Source organism: Aquarana catesbeiana, linkage group LG02 (assembly GCF_042186555.1).
Source record: "Aquarana catesbeiana isolate 2022-GZ linkage group LG02, ASM4218655v1, whole genome shotgun sequence".
Taxonomy (NCBI): Eukaryota; Metazoa; Chordata; class Amphibia; order Anura; family Ranidae; genus Aquarana; species Aquarana catesbeiana.
The window spans coordinates 755,876,347-755,895,920 of record NC_133325.1 but is presented as its reverse complement, the minus strand read 5'-3'; the positions used below and the strand labels follow the sequence as shown (position 1 = coordinate 755,895,920).

At 44.4% G+C, this 19,574-nt stretch overlaps 1 protein-coding gene across 3 annotated transcripts in view; it reads left to right on the top strand.

Moving 5' to 3' along the window:
- Window positions 1–19,574, top strand: part of RUNX1 (RUNX family transcription factor 1) — a 349,984-nt gene that overhangs the window by 262,503 nt on the left and 67,907 nt on the right. For all 3 annotated transcript variants that reach the window (XM_073617184.1, XM_073617186.1, XM_073617183.1), the window contains one exon: window positions 11,437–11,541. In XM_073617184.1, the coding sequence (XP_073473285.1) occupies window positions 11,437–11,541 (105 nt within the window). The remainder of the gene's footprint in view (window positions 1–11,436; window positions 11,542–19,574) is intronic.

The following is a 19,574-nucleotide window of genomic DNA, read 5'->3' as shown; positions in this document are numbered from 1 at the left end:
AGCAGGTAGAGCTGTATTCTACTTTTCGCATGTTGCTTGCAGCTCTGTTGTTTAGAGAACTCAATAGCTCAAGCTGCAGTTAACACACATGTGAATGAGTGACACCTCCTCTTCCATCTTCCATACAGCCCCATCTGGGGCTTATTTATTACAGGTATTTATAGAGGGCTGGCAACTGGCACAGTGCTATACATACTGTACTGTCACATCAGTCCCCGCCAAACGCCTGCCTTGTAGGCTAAGCCATGTGATTCGCTATTTGCGATTCGCTGTTGCTGATGACTGCTAATAAATTCAGATGGAGGAAGTTGATAGAAAAACTTAAAGGGAATGTTTGGTGGTTTTGTATATATGGCTTCCTTTACCCATTATGGTTTGGACTGAAAAAAAAAAAAAAATTGAAGTATTTTATTTTATATAGATAGGTATGTTTGCTATCCAACCAGCATGTGGAGCTGTATTCTACTGTTCACATGTTTTCTGTAGCTCTGTTGTTTATAGAACTCAATAGTTCAAGCTGCAATTTTATATTATGTAAATGGATGTGTATGCTACCCAACCAGCAGGTGGAGTTGTATTCTATTGTTGTTTGTAGCTCTGTTGTTTAGAGAACTCAATAGCTAAGGCTGCAGTTAACACACATGTGAATGAGTGACACCTCCCCTTCCATCTTCCATACAGCCCCATCTAGGGCTTATTTATTACAGGTATTTATAGAGTGTCGGCAATTTACGCAGTGCTTTACATACTGTTCTGTCACATCAGTCCCCGCCAAAAGCCTGCCTTGTAGGCCCTGTTGGTAATGACCGCTAATAAGTTCAGATGGCGGAAGTTGATATAAAAACTTAAAGGGAATGTTTGGTGGTTTTGTTTTTATGGCTTCCTTTATTCATTATGGTTTGGTGATGATGTGTATGCTATCCAACCAGCAGGTGGAGCTGTATTCTACTTTTCACATGTTTTATGTAGCTCTGTTGTTTATAGAACTCAACAGAACTCAACCCATACAGCTCCATCTATTACAGGTATTTATAGAGTGCCGGAAATTTACACAGTGCTGTACATTCACATCAGTCCCTGGCCTCGTGGAGTTTACAGTTTAGTTCCCTATCTCACATGCATACGTGCTAGGACCAGTTTGGAAAAGAGACAATTAAACTTCCTTTGGAGTGTTTAAGAGACCAGACTACCTGGAGGAAACCCATAGAAGCACATGAAGAACACGCAAACTCCATGCAGATAGTGTCCTGAAGCAGATTTGAACTAGGAACCCCAGTGCTGCAAGGCACAAGGGCTAAACACTAGGCCACTGTAGTTTCAATCAGACAAAGCATGCCTAAAGGCTATAGAGTTTATAACAACAAATCAATTATACACATAAATAGTTTAAAATGGTGGTTCATTTAAATAAAATTGACCCCAAACCATTCTTAGTTTCCTTTAGACTCCATTCACATTAGCGCATCTCCAAAGTTACACAACTTCCAGTGCGACTTTCGCATCTCAACCTTGATGTGACTTTTAGTGCAACTTTTGGTCTGACTTTAAAACTTCTCTGGACCAAAGTCGCTTCAAAAGTCACAAAAAAGTAGCGCAGGGCTCCTTTTCAAAGTCGCTGCAACTTTAAGTCGCGCCGATCTGAACAGGTGCCATTGCAAACAGTGGGCTGCGACTTGTCATGGAAAGTCGCACAAGTGTGAATAGGCACCAATTGACTTTAGTGACATGTTCACTAGTCTGCAAGTGTTTTTGACCCCCCCCCCCCAATCCCAGAATACCTTAGAAAAAAAGATGACGCTGTTCCTGGCTAAGTTATCGGTTTGAAGACAAATTGAGTAGTCAAGGTCAAAAAAAACTTTTAAACAAAAAATAAAATAAAAATCTTCCTTGAATCCACTTGTCATTGCCGAAGGCTGATTTCTCTTGTAAGAAAGGTAAGCTTGCATACAGTGCGACATGGAGGACTCTGCTCCTTCATACACTTTATAGCTGATCTTTCAGAATGCAAGAACGCGTCTTTCGCTTCAGGGCTCAGCAAATCACATCTCTAAAGGCAAGGTTTAAAGGATAACAGAGTCACCTTAGAAAAAGAAAATATATATAAAAGATATATATATATATATATATATATATATATATATATATATATATATATATATATATATATATATCTGCCAACTCTAAGGATTTTCTTTTAAAATTGTAAACTAAAAAAAAAATGCAAATGGTATAAAAGGAATACATGACATTTATATGACTTGTGTTCTTAGTTCCATTCGGGTTTAACAGCTTTTCAGGGTGAAGTTCAGAACTTAAGTTCAGAAATATAACAGGAGGACATAGATCATCCTATTCAAAGTAGTATCTATTGTCCGTTTTTGTGTTAAATATAGCCACAAGCTTTATTTTTGTCAAAATAGCTACTGGCCTTATTTTTAGGCTTGTAACAATAGTCATTATATAAGTCATTGAGTTCTTTGTAAGGTGGACACCAGAAGAGCCTCCTAATGACAGTCTTCTCTTCTAAATCTGAAGTCCTCCTGCACAGACAGGTTTATGGCATGTCATTGTAGATGTCATCATTTATCATGAGTTTTTTTTGTTTTGTTTTTTTGTTTTTTGTTTGTATGCTGTGTTGCTCCTGAGGCCGTATAATAGATGTCTGGTGTTATTTAACCTGTATAAGTCAAAACTTATTTTTGTTTGGGATAAAAAAAGCGGATCTTCAGTCATTTTTTCATCTTTCCATCTATTAAATCTTCTGCCTTTTGTTGTTTTAACTTTGGATAGTAAAACATTTTTTTTCTGCCAATAAATACCTTATACAGCCCACTTCCTGATTCCTGTCTGGTAAAAAGCCTAGACTTATGACATCATGCACTGCTCTCTCTCTCTCTATCACTCGTGAGAGTTTGCCAGGAATGGAAGGGGGGGTCATAAGAGGGCCAATGAGAGTTGCAGAGCTGGAGGTGTGCCTCTGTGTGTCTGTGTAAATCCAGGAAGTGAACAGGTAGCAGCTTCAGCTGCCCACAGTTAAAATGGCTACAGCCATTTCTGCAGCATATTTGGCAAGTACAGAAGGGAGATTTCTGCAGCATATTTGGCAAGTACAGAATCACGGTATATGTAAAATAATATGCAAAGTGGTTGGAGGGAAGCTTCAGAATGGCAAAGATGTTTTTATTACAAATTATGTGAGCAGACTGCAGTTCCTCTTTAAGACCATATGAAAATTAGTAGACCTTCTTTCTTGGTATCCATTATTATTCACTGAAATTTACTAAAGGCAGATAGACTGTGCACTCTGCAAGCGTGGTTGCTCCAGAGCTTCGTAAATGGGATAAAGCTTCACTTTGCAAATAATACCCAATCACATTCAATGAAAATAAAACACAGCATTTTTGCTTGTACATGATTGGATGGTGGAAGTCAGCACAGCTTCGTCTCATTTACTAAGCTTTGGAGCAACAGCACTTGTAAAGTGCACAGTCTATTTGCCTTTAGTAAATCAACCCTCAGTGTATGGAAACCATGTCTTCTATAGAAAAGAGCAGTGTATAGAGCAGTGTATGGAAACTATGGTTTCTATCGAGTTGAGCAGTGTATAGAAACCATGTCTTCTATGGAGTAGGGCAGTGTATGGAAACCATGTCTTCTATGGAGTAGGGCAGTGTCTGGAAACCATGGCTTCTATGGAGTATGGCAGTGTGTGGAATCCATGGCTTCTATGGAGTATGACGGTGTATGGAAACTATGGCTTCTATGGAGTAGGGAGGTGTATGAAAACTATGGTTTCTATGGAGTAGGGCAGTGTATGGAAACCATGTCTTCTATGGAGTATGGCAGTGTATGGAATCCATGGCTTCTATGGAGTATGGCAGTGTATGGAAACTGTGGCTTCTATGGAGTATGGCGGTGTATGGAAACTATGGCTTCTATAGAGTAGGGAGGTGTATGAAAACTATGGTTTCTATGGAGTAGGGCAGTGTATGGAAACCATGTCTTCTATGGAGTAGGGCATTGTATGGAATCCATGGCTTCTATGGAGTATGGCAGTGTATGGAAACCATGGCTTCTTTGGAGTAGGAAGGTGTATGGAAACTCTGGTTTCTATGGAGTAGGGCAGTGTATGGAAACCATGTCTTCTATGGAGTTGGGCAGTGTATGGAAACCATGGACTCTATGGAGTATGGCAGTGTATGGAAACTATGGCTTCTATGGAGTAGGGCAGTGTATGGAAACCATGTCTTCTATGGAGTATGGCAGTGTATGGAAACCATGTCTTCTATGGAGTAGGGCAGTGTATGGAAACCATGTCTTCTATGGAGTAGGGCAGTGAATGGAAACCATGGCTTCTATGGAGTATGGCAGTGTATGGAAACCATGTCTTTTATGGAGTAGGGCAGTGAATGGAAACCATGGCTTCTATAGAGTATGGCAGTGTATGGAAACCATGTCTTCTATGGAGTAGGGCAGTGAATGGAAACCATGGCTTCTATGGAGTAGGGCAGTGTATGGAAACCATGTCTTCTATGGAGTAGGGCAGTGTATGGAAACCATGTCTTCTATGGAGTATGGCAGTGTATGGAAACCATGTCTTCTATGGAGTAGGGCAGTGAATGGAAACCATGGCTTCAATTGAGTAGGGCAGTGTATGGAAACCATGTCTTCTATGGAGTATGGCAGTGTATGGAAACCATGTCTTCTATGGAGTAGGGCAGTGAATGGAAACCATGGCTTCTATGGAGTATGTCAGTGTATGGCACCATGGCTTCTATGGAGTAGGGCAATGTATGGAAACCATGTCTTCTATGGAGTTGGGCAGTATGTGGAAACCATGTCTTCTATGGAGTTGGGCAGTGTGTGGAAGCCATGGCTTCTGTGTAGTAGAGCTTGGGACCCAACAAAGTATTACAACCACACAGGGTATGCTAAGAAAGAATTAAAGGAATCAAAAAGCTCTCCAACCAGATCAGTACGTAGTACAGTAAGGCCTTCTTAGAACAAAATTCACATGTCACTTTCCATCACATATCCCCAAAATAAAAGGGTTATTCCTCATTTAGGATAGGGATAATAAATCAAAGGAGTATGTATAAAGTGCATATAAATAAGGGAAACCTGTGATGCTGACAGTACAGGAGCCAGTCTGAAAGTGGATCCTGCACTTCAGGCAGGGTTCTCCTATTCAATGAGGTCCTCCTCTCCCTTCCTTAAGGGTCCATGCACACTGGAGTAGAGAGTTTTGCCTGTAGAAGCACCTAATGCTATCCTGTGAGTCTACGCTCAAAACTAGTTTTTTTTCCAGGAACTAGCACTGGCGTTTTTTTCAAGCCGGTGTGCATGGACCTTTAATGTTAGCACGGTGCAGGATGATCTTTTCCCAAGATTTGGGCTACTTAACTTTATCCAAGATCTGGAGGATGACGTTCCTTACCCTATGCGCTGCAGGAGGAAATTGGGGAAAGGCAACTATATTATCTAACTATATTATCTTCCCCTAAAAGGTTTTTTTTTTTTGGCATTTTCAGCCAGCATTTTAGGAAGGGGGAGGAGGGGCACCTTGAGTAAACAGACCTTTTCTGAAGAGCAAGGTCCATGTGGTCATCTACTGCTTGGCTGTCATGCTGATCTTTTATTTTCGGTCATTTCTGAGTAATAATAACAGGTACACTTTAATACGGAGTGGCGAATCATCTTTCCCGTTAAACCTGTCATTCACTTTATTACCGTCCATTGTCTGTTCTTCATGGGAAAGGGAGCAGTTTGGTGCCGAAGTCCTTCCACCGCCTTTGTCCAAACATTTATAAAATGTAAATATTTATGATTCTCACAGATATCGGGCATGTTCCAAATAAGCATTATCCTTTGGTCGCTTTGCATTGGCACCGTGCCACATAGGAGGGGCGCCAGGCCTGTGTAAATGTCTCTTTCATTTCTCTCACCTCCACCCAACATACTGTCCCGGGGATCATGTTACCCGAAGCGTGCCATAGACCAGATATCATCGCAGGGCATTTCAGGCCCTCGAGTGTGCTGCTTCAACCGCCGCCCCTCTGCAGATATTAATATGAAAATCCTTGATATAAATGACACCTGGCTTAAAACAACAACAACAAAAAATTTAAAGCTGAACTCCACCCCTGCCTTTAGTCTTTCACAGTTGTACAGGCGCCTATCCTGGCCTGAAATTGCTTACTATTGATTTCACTGCACACTGTCAGCTTCTCACAGTGTGCACTAAAAGCTACAGCAAGTCAGATAGAGCCTCACTTCCTGGCTGGAGGGCATCCAGCATCATCCAGCTTTTTCTTCCCCAGCCTGATTGTCCCTGACCTGCCCCTTTCATTCATTGGGTTTCAGTTCTTCCAATCATGGAGGCTCAGCTCATAAGTGGGCGGTCTGCATGCAAATAGAGCCTGCCTAGGACCGCCCACTCCTCCAGACTGACACCCACCCATCAAGACATACAGTGGAACCTTGGTTAACGAGTAACGCGGTTAACGAGCGTTTTGAAAGATAAGCAACTTTTTTTTTTTAAATCCTGACTCGGTTTGCTAGTGTTGTCTCGCAAAACAAGCAGAATTCAAGCTAATGGGTTGTGCAGTACCGCATTTAGCCAGAGGTGCAGGGTGCTGGTGACACTCGGAACGGTTCAGAGCCGTTCGGAAATACTCGGAAACACTAGGAAATACTCCGTCCCTGAGTGTTTCCGGGTCTTTCCAAGGGTTTCCGAGTTCAACCAAGCTGTCCTCGAGTATTTCCGAGGCTCTCCGGCGCCCCCCCCACCTCTGGCCACATGCGGTATTGCATGCAATAGAAGTCAATGCGGAACAAATTATCTCTATTTCCATTGACTTCTATGGGGAAACTCGCATTGATATGTGAGTGCTTTGGATTACAAGCATTCTCCTGGAATGGATTATGCTCGTAATCCAAGGTTCCACTGTACTTGCATTACTCCTCCTAAACTTTAGCCCACTGCTTGTATCAGGGATGAAGGCTCTTGAAAGGAGTACTGTGGTGATGTGAAGCTATGTACAACACCCTGCTGGCCCCTCCCACCAGCCATGATCTGCACACATTTCATTGAAAAGTACATAGACCCAGTTATAACATCTCTGGGTCACTCTATGCTGCCAGTTAGATTTGTGTCTACCTTCCCTCATTGAAGAAAAGGAAGCAAGCAACCTATTTTGGTTTATTCTTGGTTATTACACTTTGTATTAATGAAATGTACAACCCTTTACGTTTTTTTGAGATATGGGATGCATTGTATTAAAAAAAAATGTTAAAACGTAAAGCCTAAACTTTTTTAGTTTTTTTGTATAAAAATGGGAAAGGGGTAGAACTTCTGCCTGGTCTGGTCTTTTGGGTGTTTATCGCTTTACCAAACAAGAAGCGGTACGAGCGCCACACTGATGGTCAAAGAGTTCAAAGTGATGTATTATTAAATCAGTAGGAAGAATCCAACGCGTTTCGGAGGTTCTGACCCCCCCCCCCCCCCCCCCCATTAGGGTTAGGGCTACAGCACAAGTAAGAAAATATTGAATATGCATGCAATCTTCTATAAAGTGCAATTTATCATCAATATGAACTTTTATTGTTACATAGTTAGCTTGAAAAAAAGACACAAGTCCATCTAGTTCAACCATAAAAAATAAATAAATAAATAAAATAAAAAATATCATACAATCCCATATACCCAATCCGTATACCCACAGTTGATCCAGAGGAAGGCGAAAAAAAAAAAAAAAACCCAGAAAAGCAAGATCCAATTTGCTACAGCAGGGGAAAAAAATCCTTCCTGATCCCAGAGAGGCAATCGGATTTTTCCTGGATCAACTTTACCTATAAATGTTAGTACCCAGTTATATTATGTACATTGTATTCTCTTACATGTTGAGTTGAGTTGCATCTTGATATAGCGCGGTCCTTTACCCAGCAGGGTCCCGACGCGCTTACAAACACATATACACATACTAGGGCCAATTTATAGACAAGATCTGATTAACCTACCAGCATGTCTTTGGAGTGTGTTGTATCCCTGATGAAGGGGGGATGTCCGAACCTCCGAAACGCGTAGGCCTTCTTGTTACTGAATATTTAACAAAATACCTCTTGGAGTCTTTGACCATTAGTGTGGTGCTCTTAAAGCTTTGTGTTCAGATGGACTTTGATTAGGGTGTTCCGGGAGAAGCCTCACCAAAATAAGTTAGCTCAATAATTAGCATGGTCTTCTCTAATTGATACTAATAAAGTAGGATCCAGTGCCTCTCACTGTATGTACTTGGTTTTTATTGCTGCCTGGGTATCGTTGGGTAAAATCACCTTCACAAATGGTCTTGCTGACCTTTATCTCCAGTACAGAAAGGATGGAAATGTTGTCAGAGGGACAGGAGATGAGGGGGGAATTTCCAATGGTCCCGGTGACAAGTGTCTAAGAAGGGGTATCTCCTTGCTTTGGAAAGATCTCCTCTTACTTCCTAATGTGCCTCCAGGACAGGAAATGAAAGGGAATTTTCCTGACGGGACACAGACAGAAAGGTCACTTTGTTACCAGGCCTTGTTCATTCACTTTCAATACCCAAAATGATATGTTGAATTCATGAAGGGTTTTTTATCGCAAGGATCAACTGAATTTATGGCACGTTTCTAACATTATGAAATTTTGTGGTCTTTTGTGGGTAAAGAACATTCACTAAACATATCATAGGATGTCTTGTTCCTTATTGACTTCTGCTTTCTGTGAGATGTCAACAATGGGAACAAGTACTTGCAGCAATAAGATATGAATTCATGAACCGAATAAAAAAGTGATTGTGAGATAAAAAGGCGATCTTGATTAAAATGTGTGAATGTGAGAGTGAAACAAACATATGTTTGTCTTTGTAAGCGCACCTTTCAGCCACACTATTCTTTTAAAACTAAAAGACTTTCCTGCTATTATTGTAACTTTGTTATCCCTGTGTGCCTCTCTGATTTAGTTCCACTTTGTTACTTTTCTGCCATTGGCATTAAAGTGATTGTAAACCAGGAATCTTCAATCTACGGCTCTCCAGCTGTTGCGAAACTACATGTCCCATGAGGCATTGTAAAACTCTGACATTCACAGACATGACTAGGCATGATGGGATTTGTAGTTCCTGAACAACTGGAGGGCCGTAGTTTGAAGACCCCCTGTTGTAAACGATCACCTTGTAAAACAACCCATTCAGTTTAAAATAAAAATAGAAGGCAAAACATTTTTGTATAGAGATAAAAAAACAAACATTATAAATACATTTTTTATAAGTGATCACATTCCCTCTGTTCTTAGCTGCATAAGGGCTGGGGGGGAGGAGAAGCAGCAGCACACTGAGCTTTCCAGTGAATGGTTGTGCTGAGTTGGGGGCATGTCAGGAATGTCAAGTCTGATCATTGGAGGAGAGTACACTGAGTTTTTCCAGCATAGCTAGAGAACTGACCACATTGTGTTCTCCTGCTTAGTGTGGTCAGTTTTTATTAGGAAAGCACGGGGACTAGCAGGAGTACCAGTGATTTCACACAAAGGAAGCAATACAAAGAGAACAGGTTACTTGCTCATACAAGTACATGGTACAGCAGGCACGTATCAGGAGTATGAAGTGTTGGGGTAACAAACGCTTTAAAGCTCAACTCCAGGCTCCCAATCACCCTTCCTTTCAGAATGCCTCCTCCAGAATTTATTTTATGCTTTATTTTTTTTTTTTTTCAAATATAATTTTTTTATTGAATTTTTGACAAGGAAAAGAGAAAACAAAAACAAATACGAAAAAAGAAAAAGCATATCATAATCGATATAATACATCCGTGGTCTTTCTATTAGCATTCTGACAAATACCGTCATCATATATCCTTTCCATTAAAGTGTTCCATTCTATCTGCATGGAAACTGGCCTATGACATCATTTATTCTCTTTAGATTCGTGAATCCGTCTTTGTAGTCCATAGGTATATTAACCACCATACAGTATTACAATATAACCGGAATGACATCTTCCCAATATTTGCTTATTCTTGCATAATTCCATCATAGTTGGTGTGAATGGAAAGTTGTCTGTTACTGAAATAATAGACCACTTATTGCACAGAAAAAAGAGAGAAAAAAAAAAAAAAAAATTATATATATATATATATATATATATATATATATATATATATATATATATATAAGAAGTAAAGGCAGAGTGGAAGGGGTGAGAAAGGGAGGGGGGGGGGTTATAGATAGACGCGAGCGCGATGGATCCGGCCAAGGTTCTATCCCGTAGCCGCTACCTAATCAAGGGGTTCTCAAGAATTTAGTAAGGTTTGTCCTTCATCTGAGAAAATATATATGTTCCAGGATAACCAGTTTCTTGAATGTTTGTCTTGTTTGTGTTGGGCAGTCAGTATTAGGTCTTCCATCTTTTTGATTTCTTCAACTCTACGTAGCCACATTCCCACCGTAGGGGGTGTACTCTGTTTCCACAATGCTGGAATACAGGACTTCGCTGCATTGAGCAGATGTCTGACCACTGACTTTTTATATGATTTAATTGAGGCTGAGGTGGCATGTAACAGAAAAACGGCTGGATCTCTTTGCGTTATGTGATTCGTGAATTTTTTAACAATTCTCTCTACTGCTACCCAAAACTGCTGTACTGGTGAACAGGTCCAAAAAATGTGTAGGAGCGTCCCCTCCTCAGAACCGCACCTCCAGCATCTATCAGAAGTGCCGGGGAAAAATTTGTGTAATAATTGAGGTGTGTAATACCTATTTTATGCTTTATATACCTTACAACTTACCTTTTTATAGGCTGTTCTCTGCAATGTACTTTGAGTGCAGGGAGCCATCCTACGACACCCAGCACTCAAGTGTGTGGGTTGGTTGACAGCGGGTGTCATTCAACCCAGCAGACCGAGGACATCTAGTGGTAAAAATAAAAAATGCTGTGGGGGACAGGGCTGGAAAGGAGGTGAGTACAGAACCCAGAGCTGCTATTCCATACATCCTGGGGCACATTTTTTCTTTTTTAAGCCCTAACTTGGGCTTCAAGTCCCGCCTAGCTGTCACACCCTTATCCAATTAAAGCACTTTAGTGTGACCATTAATGGCATTCTTATTGGATGGGGTGAAGGCAGGTAGACAGGACATAGCCCAAACATCAAGGCAGGTCTTAGTAACAGAATGAAACCTAATCAGAAGAGCACACTGAAAAGGTTTTATGGCTAATACAACTAATAGGTATTTTGTAGTATCTGATTTTCAGCAGAACTTTTCAAAGGGTAACCTGGCTGACAGGTCCACTTTAAGAACAAATTTAAAGGATTAATGAAAACCTGCACTGCAAAGTCCATAGCAGATTTAGCTGTTTTTGTATAAACATTAGATGAATACAATGAAAACATACTTCTGTTTGTATATTTTATTTACAGGTAAAAGCTTTACGCTGACCATCACCGTCTTCACCAATCCTCCGCAAGTGGCCACTTACCATCGAGCCATTAAAATCACGGTGGACGGACCAAGAGAACCAAGAAGTAAGTTTTTTTTAAAAAGGTTCTCAAGTATAAAGAAAAGTAGGGCCACGACCTCTGACCCCTGTGTATACTGTGTACTATTCCTACTGGGTATGGTTGAGTTACTACATATGGTCAGGTTGTTGTACCATTTCTCACCTACAGGGGGGCAACTATGTGTGAAATATCATCTGTGATTATGGTAAAATGAAATTGCTGGGCAGGCTTGACCAATGCCACCACACCAATGCAGCATGGTTCAGACTTTTAAAGGTCCAGGTTCACTTTAAATCCTCTCTGTGTGTTAGTTATATTGCACAGTCGTAGGACCACAGACCATATTTCTCTGATTGCCAATGTGAATGCCTTTTTAAATCAATTTACGAACGCAGGCAGATTATGTTCCAGCACTACCTTTCCTTTCATCTTTAATTTATACACACGTCAATTCTATATTGAAGTGTTCCATGCTGGTGGGGGGAATTTTTTCCACTTGGGTTTTGTATACAGGAGATGGATCTGTCCCTTTCTACAGCTTGTTCCAGGCCTGAACAACTTCTATAGCCAGCATGAGGGGTCCCACTGCCCCTACTGGGGAAGAATGTGCTTGTCCTCATGGAGAATGCAACCGAATTAGAGAGAGACTCCCAAAGAGATGGAGCTATGGATCAGTGGTCTCCAAACTGCGACCCGGGGGCCGGATGTGGCCCTTTACCTGCCTTTATTTGGCCCTTGGGGCCCTATTCCTTCCACTGATATGAATGATGCGGCACCATATCTGACAAAGACACCAATATTAGGGCGCTATTCCCCCCCCCCCCGATACCAATGATGGTGCACTATTCCTACCCACTAGAACCAGTGATGGTGTGCTATTCCTACCCACTAGAACCAGTGATGGGGCACTATTCCCACCCACTAGAACCAGTGATGGGGCACTATTCCTACCCACTAGAACCAGTGATGGGGCACTATTCCCACCCACTAGAACCAGTGATGGGGCACTATTCCCACCCACTAGAACCAGTGATGGTGCACTATTCCTACCCATTAGAACCAGTGATGGGGCACTATTCCTACCCACTACAACCAGTGATGGTGCACTATTCCTACCCACTAGAACCAGTGATGGTGCACTATTCCTACCCACTGATGCCAACAACGGGGCACTATTCCTCCACCACTATAAACCAGTGATGGGGCATTGTTTACGCTCAATTGTGTTGGGGCATTTTCTGCTTCCATTGGCCACAATGCGGCCCCCGTAAATCCTGAAGGACAATATACTGGCTCTTTGTTTGGAAAGTTTAGAGACCTCTGCTATGGATGGATGGGGGATTTTTCTGCAGGAGTCTTTCAGGGCTCATTCACACAAAAACAATCCGTGGCGATGTGTTATGGCATGCATTTTTGCGCAGTGTATTTGGGAAGATTGTTTCTTATGAATGAGCTGCCAAAGCACCACAACGGATGAAAAAATTGTGCATGACCCTTTGTGCTTATGTGCGTTGTGGTGTGCTGCTGTGTGGCGTGTGTCACACTCTACTGTTGTGGATCTCAACCTTATTGAGACCAGGACTGGTACGTTCTTCCAAAACCTTCCATGCCCCAATAGTAAGGCCTCATTCACACAGGTCCCTGAGACCTGTAGCCAGTGAATGGGCCGCGGGTTTATGCAGCTTGGGCCTCCATGTATGTAATGAAATGTTGGAAGAATCTGGTTGAAGTTGGAAGTCACTAGGGGGGGTTCTGGAGGGGTTTAGGGGACTCTGCAGAAAACTTGCTAACCCTGTAGGGGATGAGGTTTCTGAAAGGAGCTGGGGGTCTATCCAGGAGGTTGGGAACTTTGCAGGAGCATTGTGGGAGACTGGAGGGCACTTCTTAGGCTAGGAGGCAATGTAAGGGATTGGGGGCTCTGTGGGACACTGTTGGAAATTGGGGGGGTTGATGGCTCTACAGCAGGTTGGAGGGCAGTGTGGAGGCTAGTACTAGGGGGTACTGTGAGGGTTGAGGGGGCCTGGGAGCACTGTGGGAGGTTAGGGGACATTGTGGAGGCTGAGGGGACTGGGGGGGGTCTGGGGGCACTGTGGGAGGTTAGGGAGCACTAAGGAGGCTGAGGGGGGCTGGGAGCACTGTGGAGGTGGGTGGGGGGGGTCTGGGAGCACTGTGGGAGGTTAGGGGGCACTGTGGGGGCTGAGGGGGCTGGGAGCACTGTGGAAGCGGGGGGGGGGGGGGGGCTGTGGGAGGTTTAGGGGGTACTGAGAGTGTAAGGGAGCATTTTGGGAGGTTAGGGGGCACTTTGGGGGCTAAAGGGACCTGGGGGCACTGTGGGAGGTTAGGGGGGCAACGTGAGGGCTGAGGGGGCCTGGGAGCACTCTGAGAGGTTAGGAGGCACTGTGGAGGCTGAGGGGACCTTGGAGCACTGTGGTAAAATAAGGGGCCTGGGAACACTGTGGGAGGTTAGGGAGCACTGTGGAGGCGGAGGGGGCCTGGGAGCACTGTGGGAGGTTAGGGGGCAAAGTGGACGCTGAGGGGACCTTGGAGCACTGTGCTAAAATAGGGGGCCTGGGAGCAGTGTGGGGGGTTAGGGGGCACTGTGGAAGCTGATTAAGCCTGGGTGCACTGTGGGAGGTTAGGGGGCACTGTGGATGCTGCGGGGGCCTGGGAGCACTGTGGGGCTGCGGGGGCCTGGGAGCACTGTGGGAGGTTAGGGGGCACTGTGGAGGCTGAGGGGGCCTGGGAGCAGTGTGGGGGGTTAGGGGGCACTGTGGAAGCTGATTAAGCCTGGGTGCACTGTGGGAGGTTAGGGGGCACTGTGGATGCTGCGGGGGCCTGGGAGCACTGTGGGGGCTGCGGGGGCCTGGGAGCACTGTGGGAGGTTAGGGGGCACTGTGGAGGCTGATAGAGCCTGGGAGCACTGTGGGAGGTTAAGGGGCACTGGAGGCTGCGGGGGCCTGGGAGCACTGTGGGAGGTTAGGGGGCACTGGAGGCTGCGGGGGCCAGAGCACTGTGGGAGGTTAGAGGGAACTGGAGGCTGCGGGGCCTGGGAGCACTGTGGGAGGTTAGAGGGCACTGGAGGCTGCGGGGGCCTGGGAGGTTAGGGGGCACTGTGGAGGCACAGTAGGAAGAAGGCCACATCTTGGCAGTGGGCCACAGCTCGGTGGTTGAGAACCACTGCTCTACTGTACAGTGCTTTGGGGTGTCATTCACAATGAATGGCACCACAACGCACAACACTTAAAGCAGGTATGTTGGCATGCATTGTGGCAATGCACAGTAACACATACATTTCAGTGTGGGTTACTGCAACGCACAAGTGTGAATGAGCCCCAAATTTGAACTCCAGTTAGATATAAAAGGTGCAAATGATTGCAGCTCTGTAATCAGCTCTGTAATTCAGTGAGTACATGTAATGCCGCGTACACACGGTCGGACTTTTCGTCTACAAAAGTCCGACGGACGCCGACGGACCAAATCCGGCTGACAATCCGATCGTGTGTGAGCTTCCCCGGACTTTCAGCTGACTTTTCCAGCTGCAAATCTGACAGACTTTAGATTTGAAACATGCTTCAAATCTTTACGTCGTAACTCGGCCGGACCCAGAAATCCGCTCGTCTGTATGCTAGTCCGATGGACAAAAACCCACGCTAGGGCAGCTATTGGCTACTGGCTATCAACTTCCTTATTTTAGTCCGGTGTACGTCATCACGTACGAATCCGTCGGACTTTTGTGTGATCGTATGTAGGCAAGTCCGTTCGTTAGAAAGTCTGCCGCAAATCCGCCAAAAGTCCGTTGAAAGTCTGTCGGACGGGCTGTCGGACTTTTGTAGCCGAAAAGTCCGACCGTGTGTACGCGGCATAAGGGTTTACAACCACTTTAAATAGTAGGGGTGAGGAGGGTACCTGTAAGTGAAAGTGAAACAGCAGCAGTGAAAGATCAGATCCCCTCCACTGCCAGACAGACCCCCTAATGGAGAGATTCACCCTTCTACTTGTTCTGATTCTTGTCACCTGGATGGAAAGTATAGGGAAATCTCAAATCTTTAGTTGTCCGTCCATCTGCCTGGAATCTCACATCCTTCCCATAGTCGTTTGCCGGCGCTGCCAAGATTCCGCCGTCCTGGCTGCTGCTGGTGTTTGTCGGCAATGGTTCAGAACTGATTCTGCTATCAGCTATTGTCTTCTTTTCTTGTGTTCCTTTACATCAGTCTAACTGACACCGCTGCGACTTAAACATAAATAAATATTCAGTTAATGATTACCCAGCGAGCTGAAAAGCGAATGTAAATCCACTAAGAACACAAACTGTTTGCGCAGGTGATTTATTGTCGTTGAAATTCAATAGAAGATTTTGGAGTTCTGCAAAGTTTAAAGTGCAACTCCACCCAGAACTTGTTTCCTTTTGGGTGGAGAAGGGAGGGGTTAGACCCCCTTCCAGCTCTTTCTTGCTCATCCTCACTTTGGTGACGGTGTGTGAAAAGCCAAGTAGAATATTTGTCGCCTGCTCTACAGGGTTGAAATAGAATGAGAATTGTGATTAGTTGATATAGACGGCATTTTTCAGACATAATAAGACCCTTTCCAGTTATTGCAACTAATTAAAATCACTTTTTATTGTCTGTTGGAGAGATTTCCCTTCACTTCCTGTGATGGTGACCACACAGGAAGTGAAGAAATAGCCCCAATAGCAAAAAAAAAGAAAAGAAAAAATCTTTCCTGATAGATATGTGAGATACCTGTACTGTACTGTTATCAGTTACATTGTTCCCAGATTTCTCTGTGCACTACAGAACACCTCCCACCTCTATTATTGAGATGGGGAGAGGGGGGGGGTGTTCTCTAGTCCTAACACACTTGGCTCCTCAGGGTGACAACACTGCTCCTTCTTAGACACAGTGGCGGAGATTTACTAAAACTGGACCTCTCAGAATCTGGTGCCCCCCACTCTGGATGAGGGAGCACAGGGGGCACTTTGGACAGCAGCATTGACAGTCTGGGGGAGGGGAGTGTTAGATGTACTAGCAGATTTAGATACACTAATAAATTTAAGCTGAACTCCATCTAATACTTTATATGTAATTACAACTAAAAGCTGTGTTCCTTTTGGGAAAAAAACTTTTACATAACGAAATAAAAGCTGATCATTGTAAGCACCAGTGGCGGCCCATCCATTAGGCCCCCTTATCCATGCGTCTGGCTCCCTAATCTACATGCGGGGTGCCGGACACATGGATTCCAAATGGGGGATTTTTTTTTTCACTGTGCCCTGAGCCTAGGGCCGGCCCTACCATGGGTCCCAGTGGGTCCATTGGACCCAGGCAGCACTTTGAGTGGGGCAGAATATTGAACCATGGCCGCCTCTCCTTCTCTTCTCTCTGCCTCTCAGCAAATTGATGACCAATTTTTTTTTTTTGTGTGTCACCATAACTGCCCCCAGGCCGCTCCGCCTGCCCCGATACTACCCTAGCCTGTCCATATACTACCCTAGCCTGTCCATATACTACCCTAGCCTGTCTATACGCTGCCCTAGCCTGTCCATATACTACCCTAGCCTGTCCATATACTACCCTAGCCTGACTATATACTACCTTAGCCTGTCCATATACTACCCTAGCCTGTCTATATACTGCCCGAGCCTGCCCCTATACTGACTTAGCCTGTCCATATACTACCCTAGCCTGTCTATATATTGCCCGAGCCTGCCCCTATACTGACTTAGCCTGTCCATATACTACCCCAGCCTGCCCCTATACTACCCCAGCCTGCCCCTATACTGCCCTAGGCTGCCCCTATACTGCCCTAGCCCGCCCCTTGGAATTGAACATAATGGTATGTCATATAATTTTGCATATAGACAAGGTAATGTTGCGTGTAAATCTGACTTCCTGATAAATTTTATTTTAGTTTTAATTGACATGCTATAAAATAATGGATGTGGGGACCTTTTGGTGGGTGTTTTTTTTTTTTTTTTTTGGGGGGGGGGAGGGGGGCAGCATTTCATTCTTGGACCCAGAAGGCACAATGTCTTGGGCCAGCCCCGCCTGAGCCCACCCAGTTGTGTGACAATAGCAAATGAATATCTGCTATTGTCACACCGATTCTCCTCTCGGCCAATCAGGAAGCGACCCGTCACCCAATTGGCTGAAAGGACAGGCGGACCTATTGGTCGCCCAGGAGGAGGAGGAAGGAGACGCATGGCCGCCGTCAGGAGACGCGTGAGAAGCCGCCGCCCACTTGGCCAGGTAAGTGCGGGGCTGACCGACGGAGGGGGGGGGGGGGGGGCGTGGGGGGTTTTGTGCAGGTGGGGTGGCTGTGGGTGCAGTGTTTGCTTCCAAAAAAAAAAAGAAAATGAATGCAGCCATCACATCTAAGAATTGTTGATCTGCGTTACAATAAATGTTTGCTTTTGGGTTCATACTGCTTTGACCTTTGTGGTGGGGAGGAGGGGGTTAACGGCAAGGGATTTTTTTTTTTTTTACATAAATTTGGGAGTTTGGCTTTAAGGGGTTAGATAAGGGAACTCCCTGGGCCGGCACGGCTAGCACAGGTGGGAGTTTTGGCCCTGACGCCCTCGTAGGGGAAGTGACACAGCTCTGATCAATCCCAGCGGTATGCCGGTGACTCAGTGACGGCACACAGGTAACCGGAGAGCACCGCCGTCTATGTGGGTGGCAGCAGAACCTGTTCTTTCATTTCACCTTTAAGCAATTACTGTGCGTTTAATGACTACATGTACGTCCTATAGAGAGTGAACAATAACAAAAAAAAAAAAGAAGAAAAGAGCAGTACAGACAGGAGCAGATCACTAATCCGCTCTGAGTGCTTTACCTACAGGAGAGTTTAAAGAGACACTCCGATCACAGGAGGAAAGCTCTTCTCCAGCAGGGACAATGGCCCCGGCATAGCAGGAAAAATCTCATTCTCCACGCAGCTGTTCCTTCAGTCCTGGTGTTGTGCGGCTACGCCGAGACTCCCGTTTTCTGATCCTGAAGATGATATCTGACTACAAAGGCTTAAAGGAAACTGCAGACTTTTTATTGTGCTTTAGATACGTGTGAAGGGGATCAGTTCAGTGCAATCGTTCTTATCAGTGTTTGTTCATTTATATATATATATATATATATATATATATATATATATACATATAATAAAAAAAGTGAAAAAAAAAAAGATTCTATATATAGTTTGTAAGTATATTTGTACATGTGCTCATTGTCTCTGCAAGCTCTAATGATGTGTAACGTCCACAATGCTCCAGATAACCTCAGACCTTGTGATGTAGGCAAGGGAGCAGCTTATGATTCATGACCAGGAAGAGGAACTTTTACACTCAAATGAATGCCGTGAATTGGTGACTCGATGACGTATGAATATTGTGGATCATAATAAAATACAGGACCCCCTGGGAGGACATGAGGCTACTCTGTGGCCCATGAGTGTGCATACCAGTATGAAAGCCCCGTAGGTTCCCACTAGCTTGAATGGTAAAATGCAGCAGTTTACCAAGCAGGGTAGTGCATGTTGGCTCCAGCAGGGGGCGGTGTGATGCACTTTTCACCCTTCTTGTTTTCTTTTTCAACTTTATTTGAAGCATCACGTAGTGACACTTCATTCATGGCGCTCTGGCAGTGACACATGACACAGTGCCATCCAGTGTGATGCAGAAAAATGCAGACGTGCTGCATTTTTTTCAAGATTGCAATGCACTGCGCATCACATTCAGCGTTGTGGGGTGAACAGGGCACATAGAAAAAAAAAATGTTTTCTATGTCCCCCATGTTTATATAGTTCATCCAACACAAGTGGGAATGAGTCCAAAGGGGCTTTCTTTAGACTTACTGTTGGGTGGGGGGGGGGGCATTAACATTGCTTTATTTCCTGCTTACGGAGAAAATTAATCCCCCCGTTGCAATCAGTGGGTAGAACCGCCACTGTGCGCAACCAATTCAAGTGAATGGGGAGACTCCATAAATGTCCCACAACCATTTAAAGAGTTAGGCTGGCCACATATGGAGCTTATGTACGTGGTTGCAGGAAAGAAAATCGCTTGATTC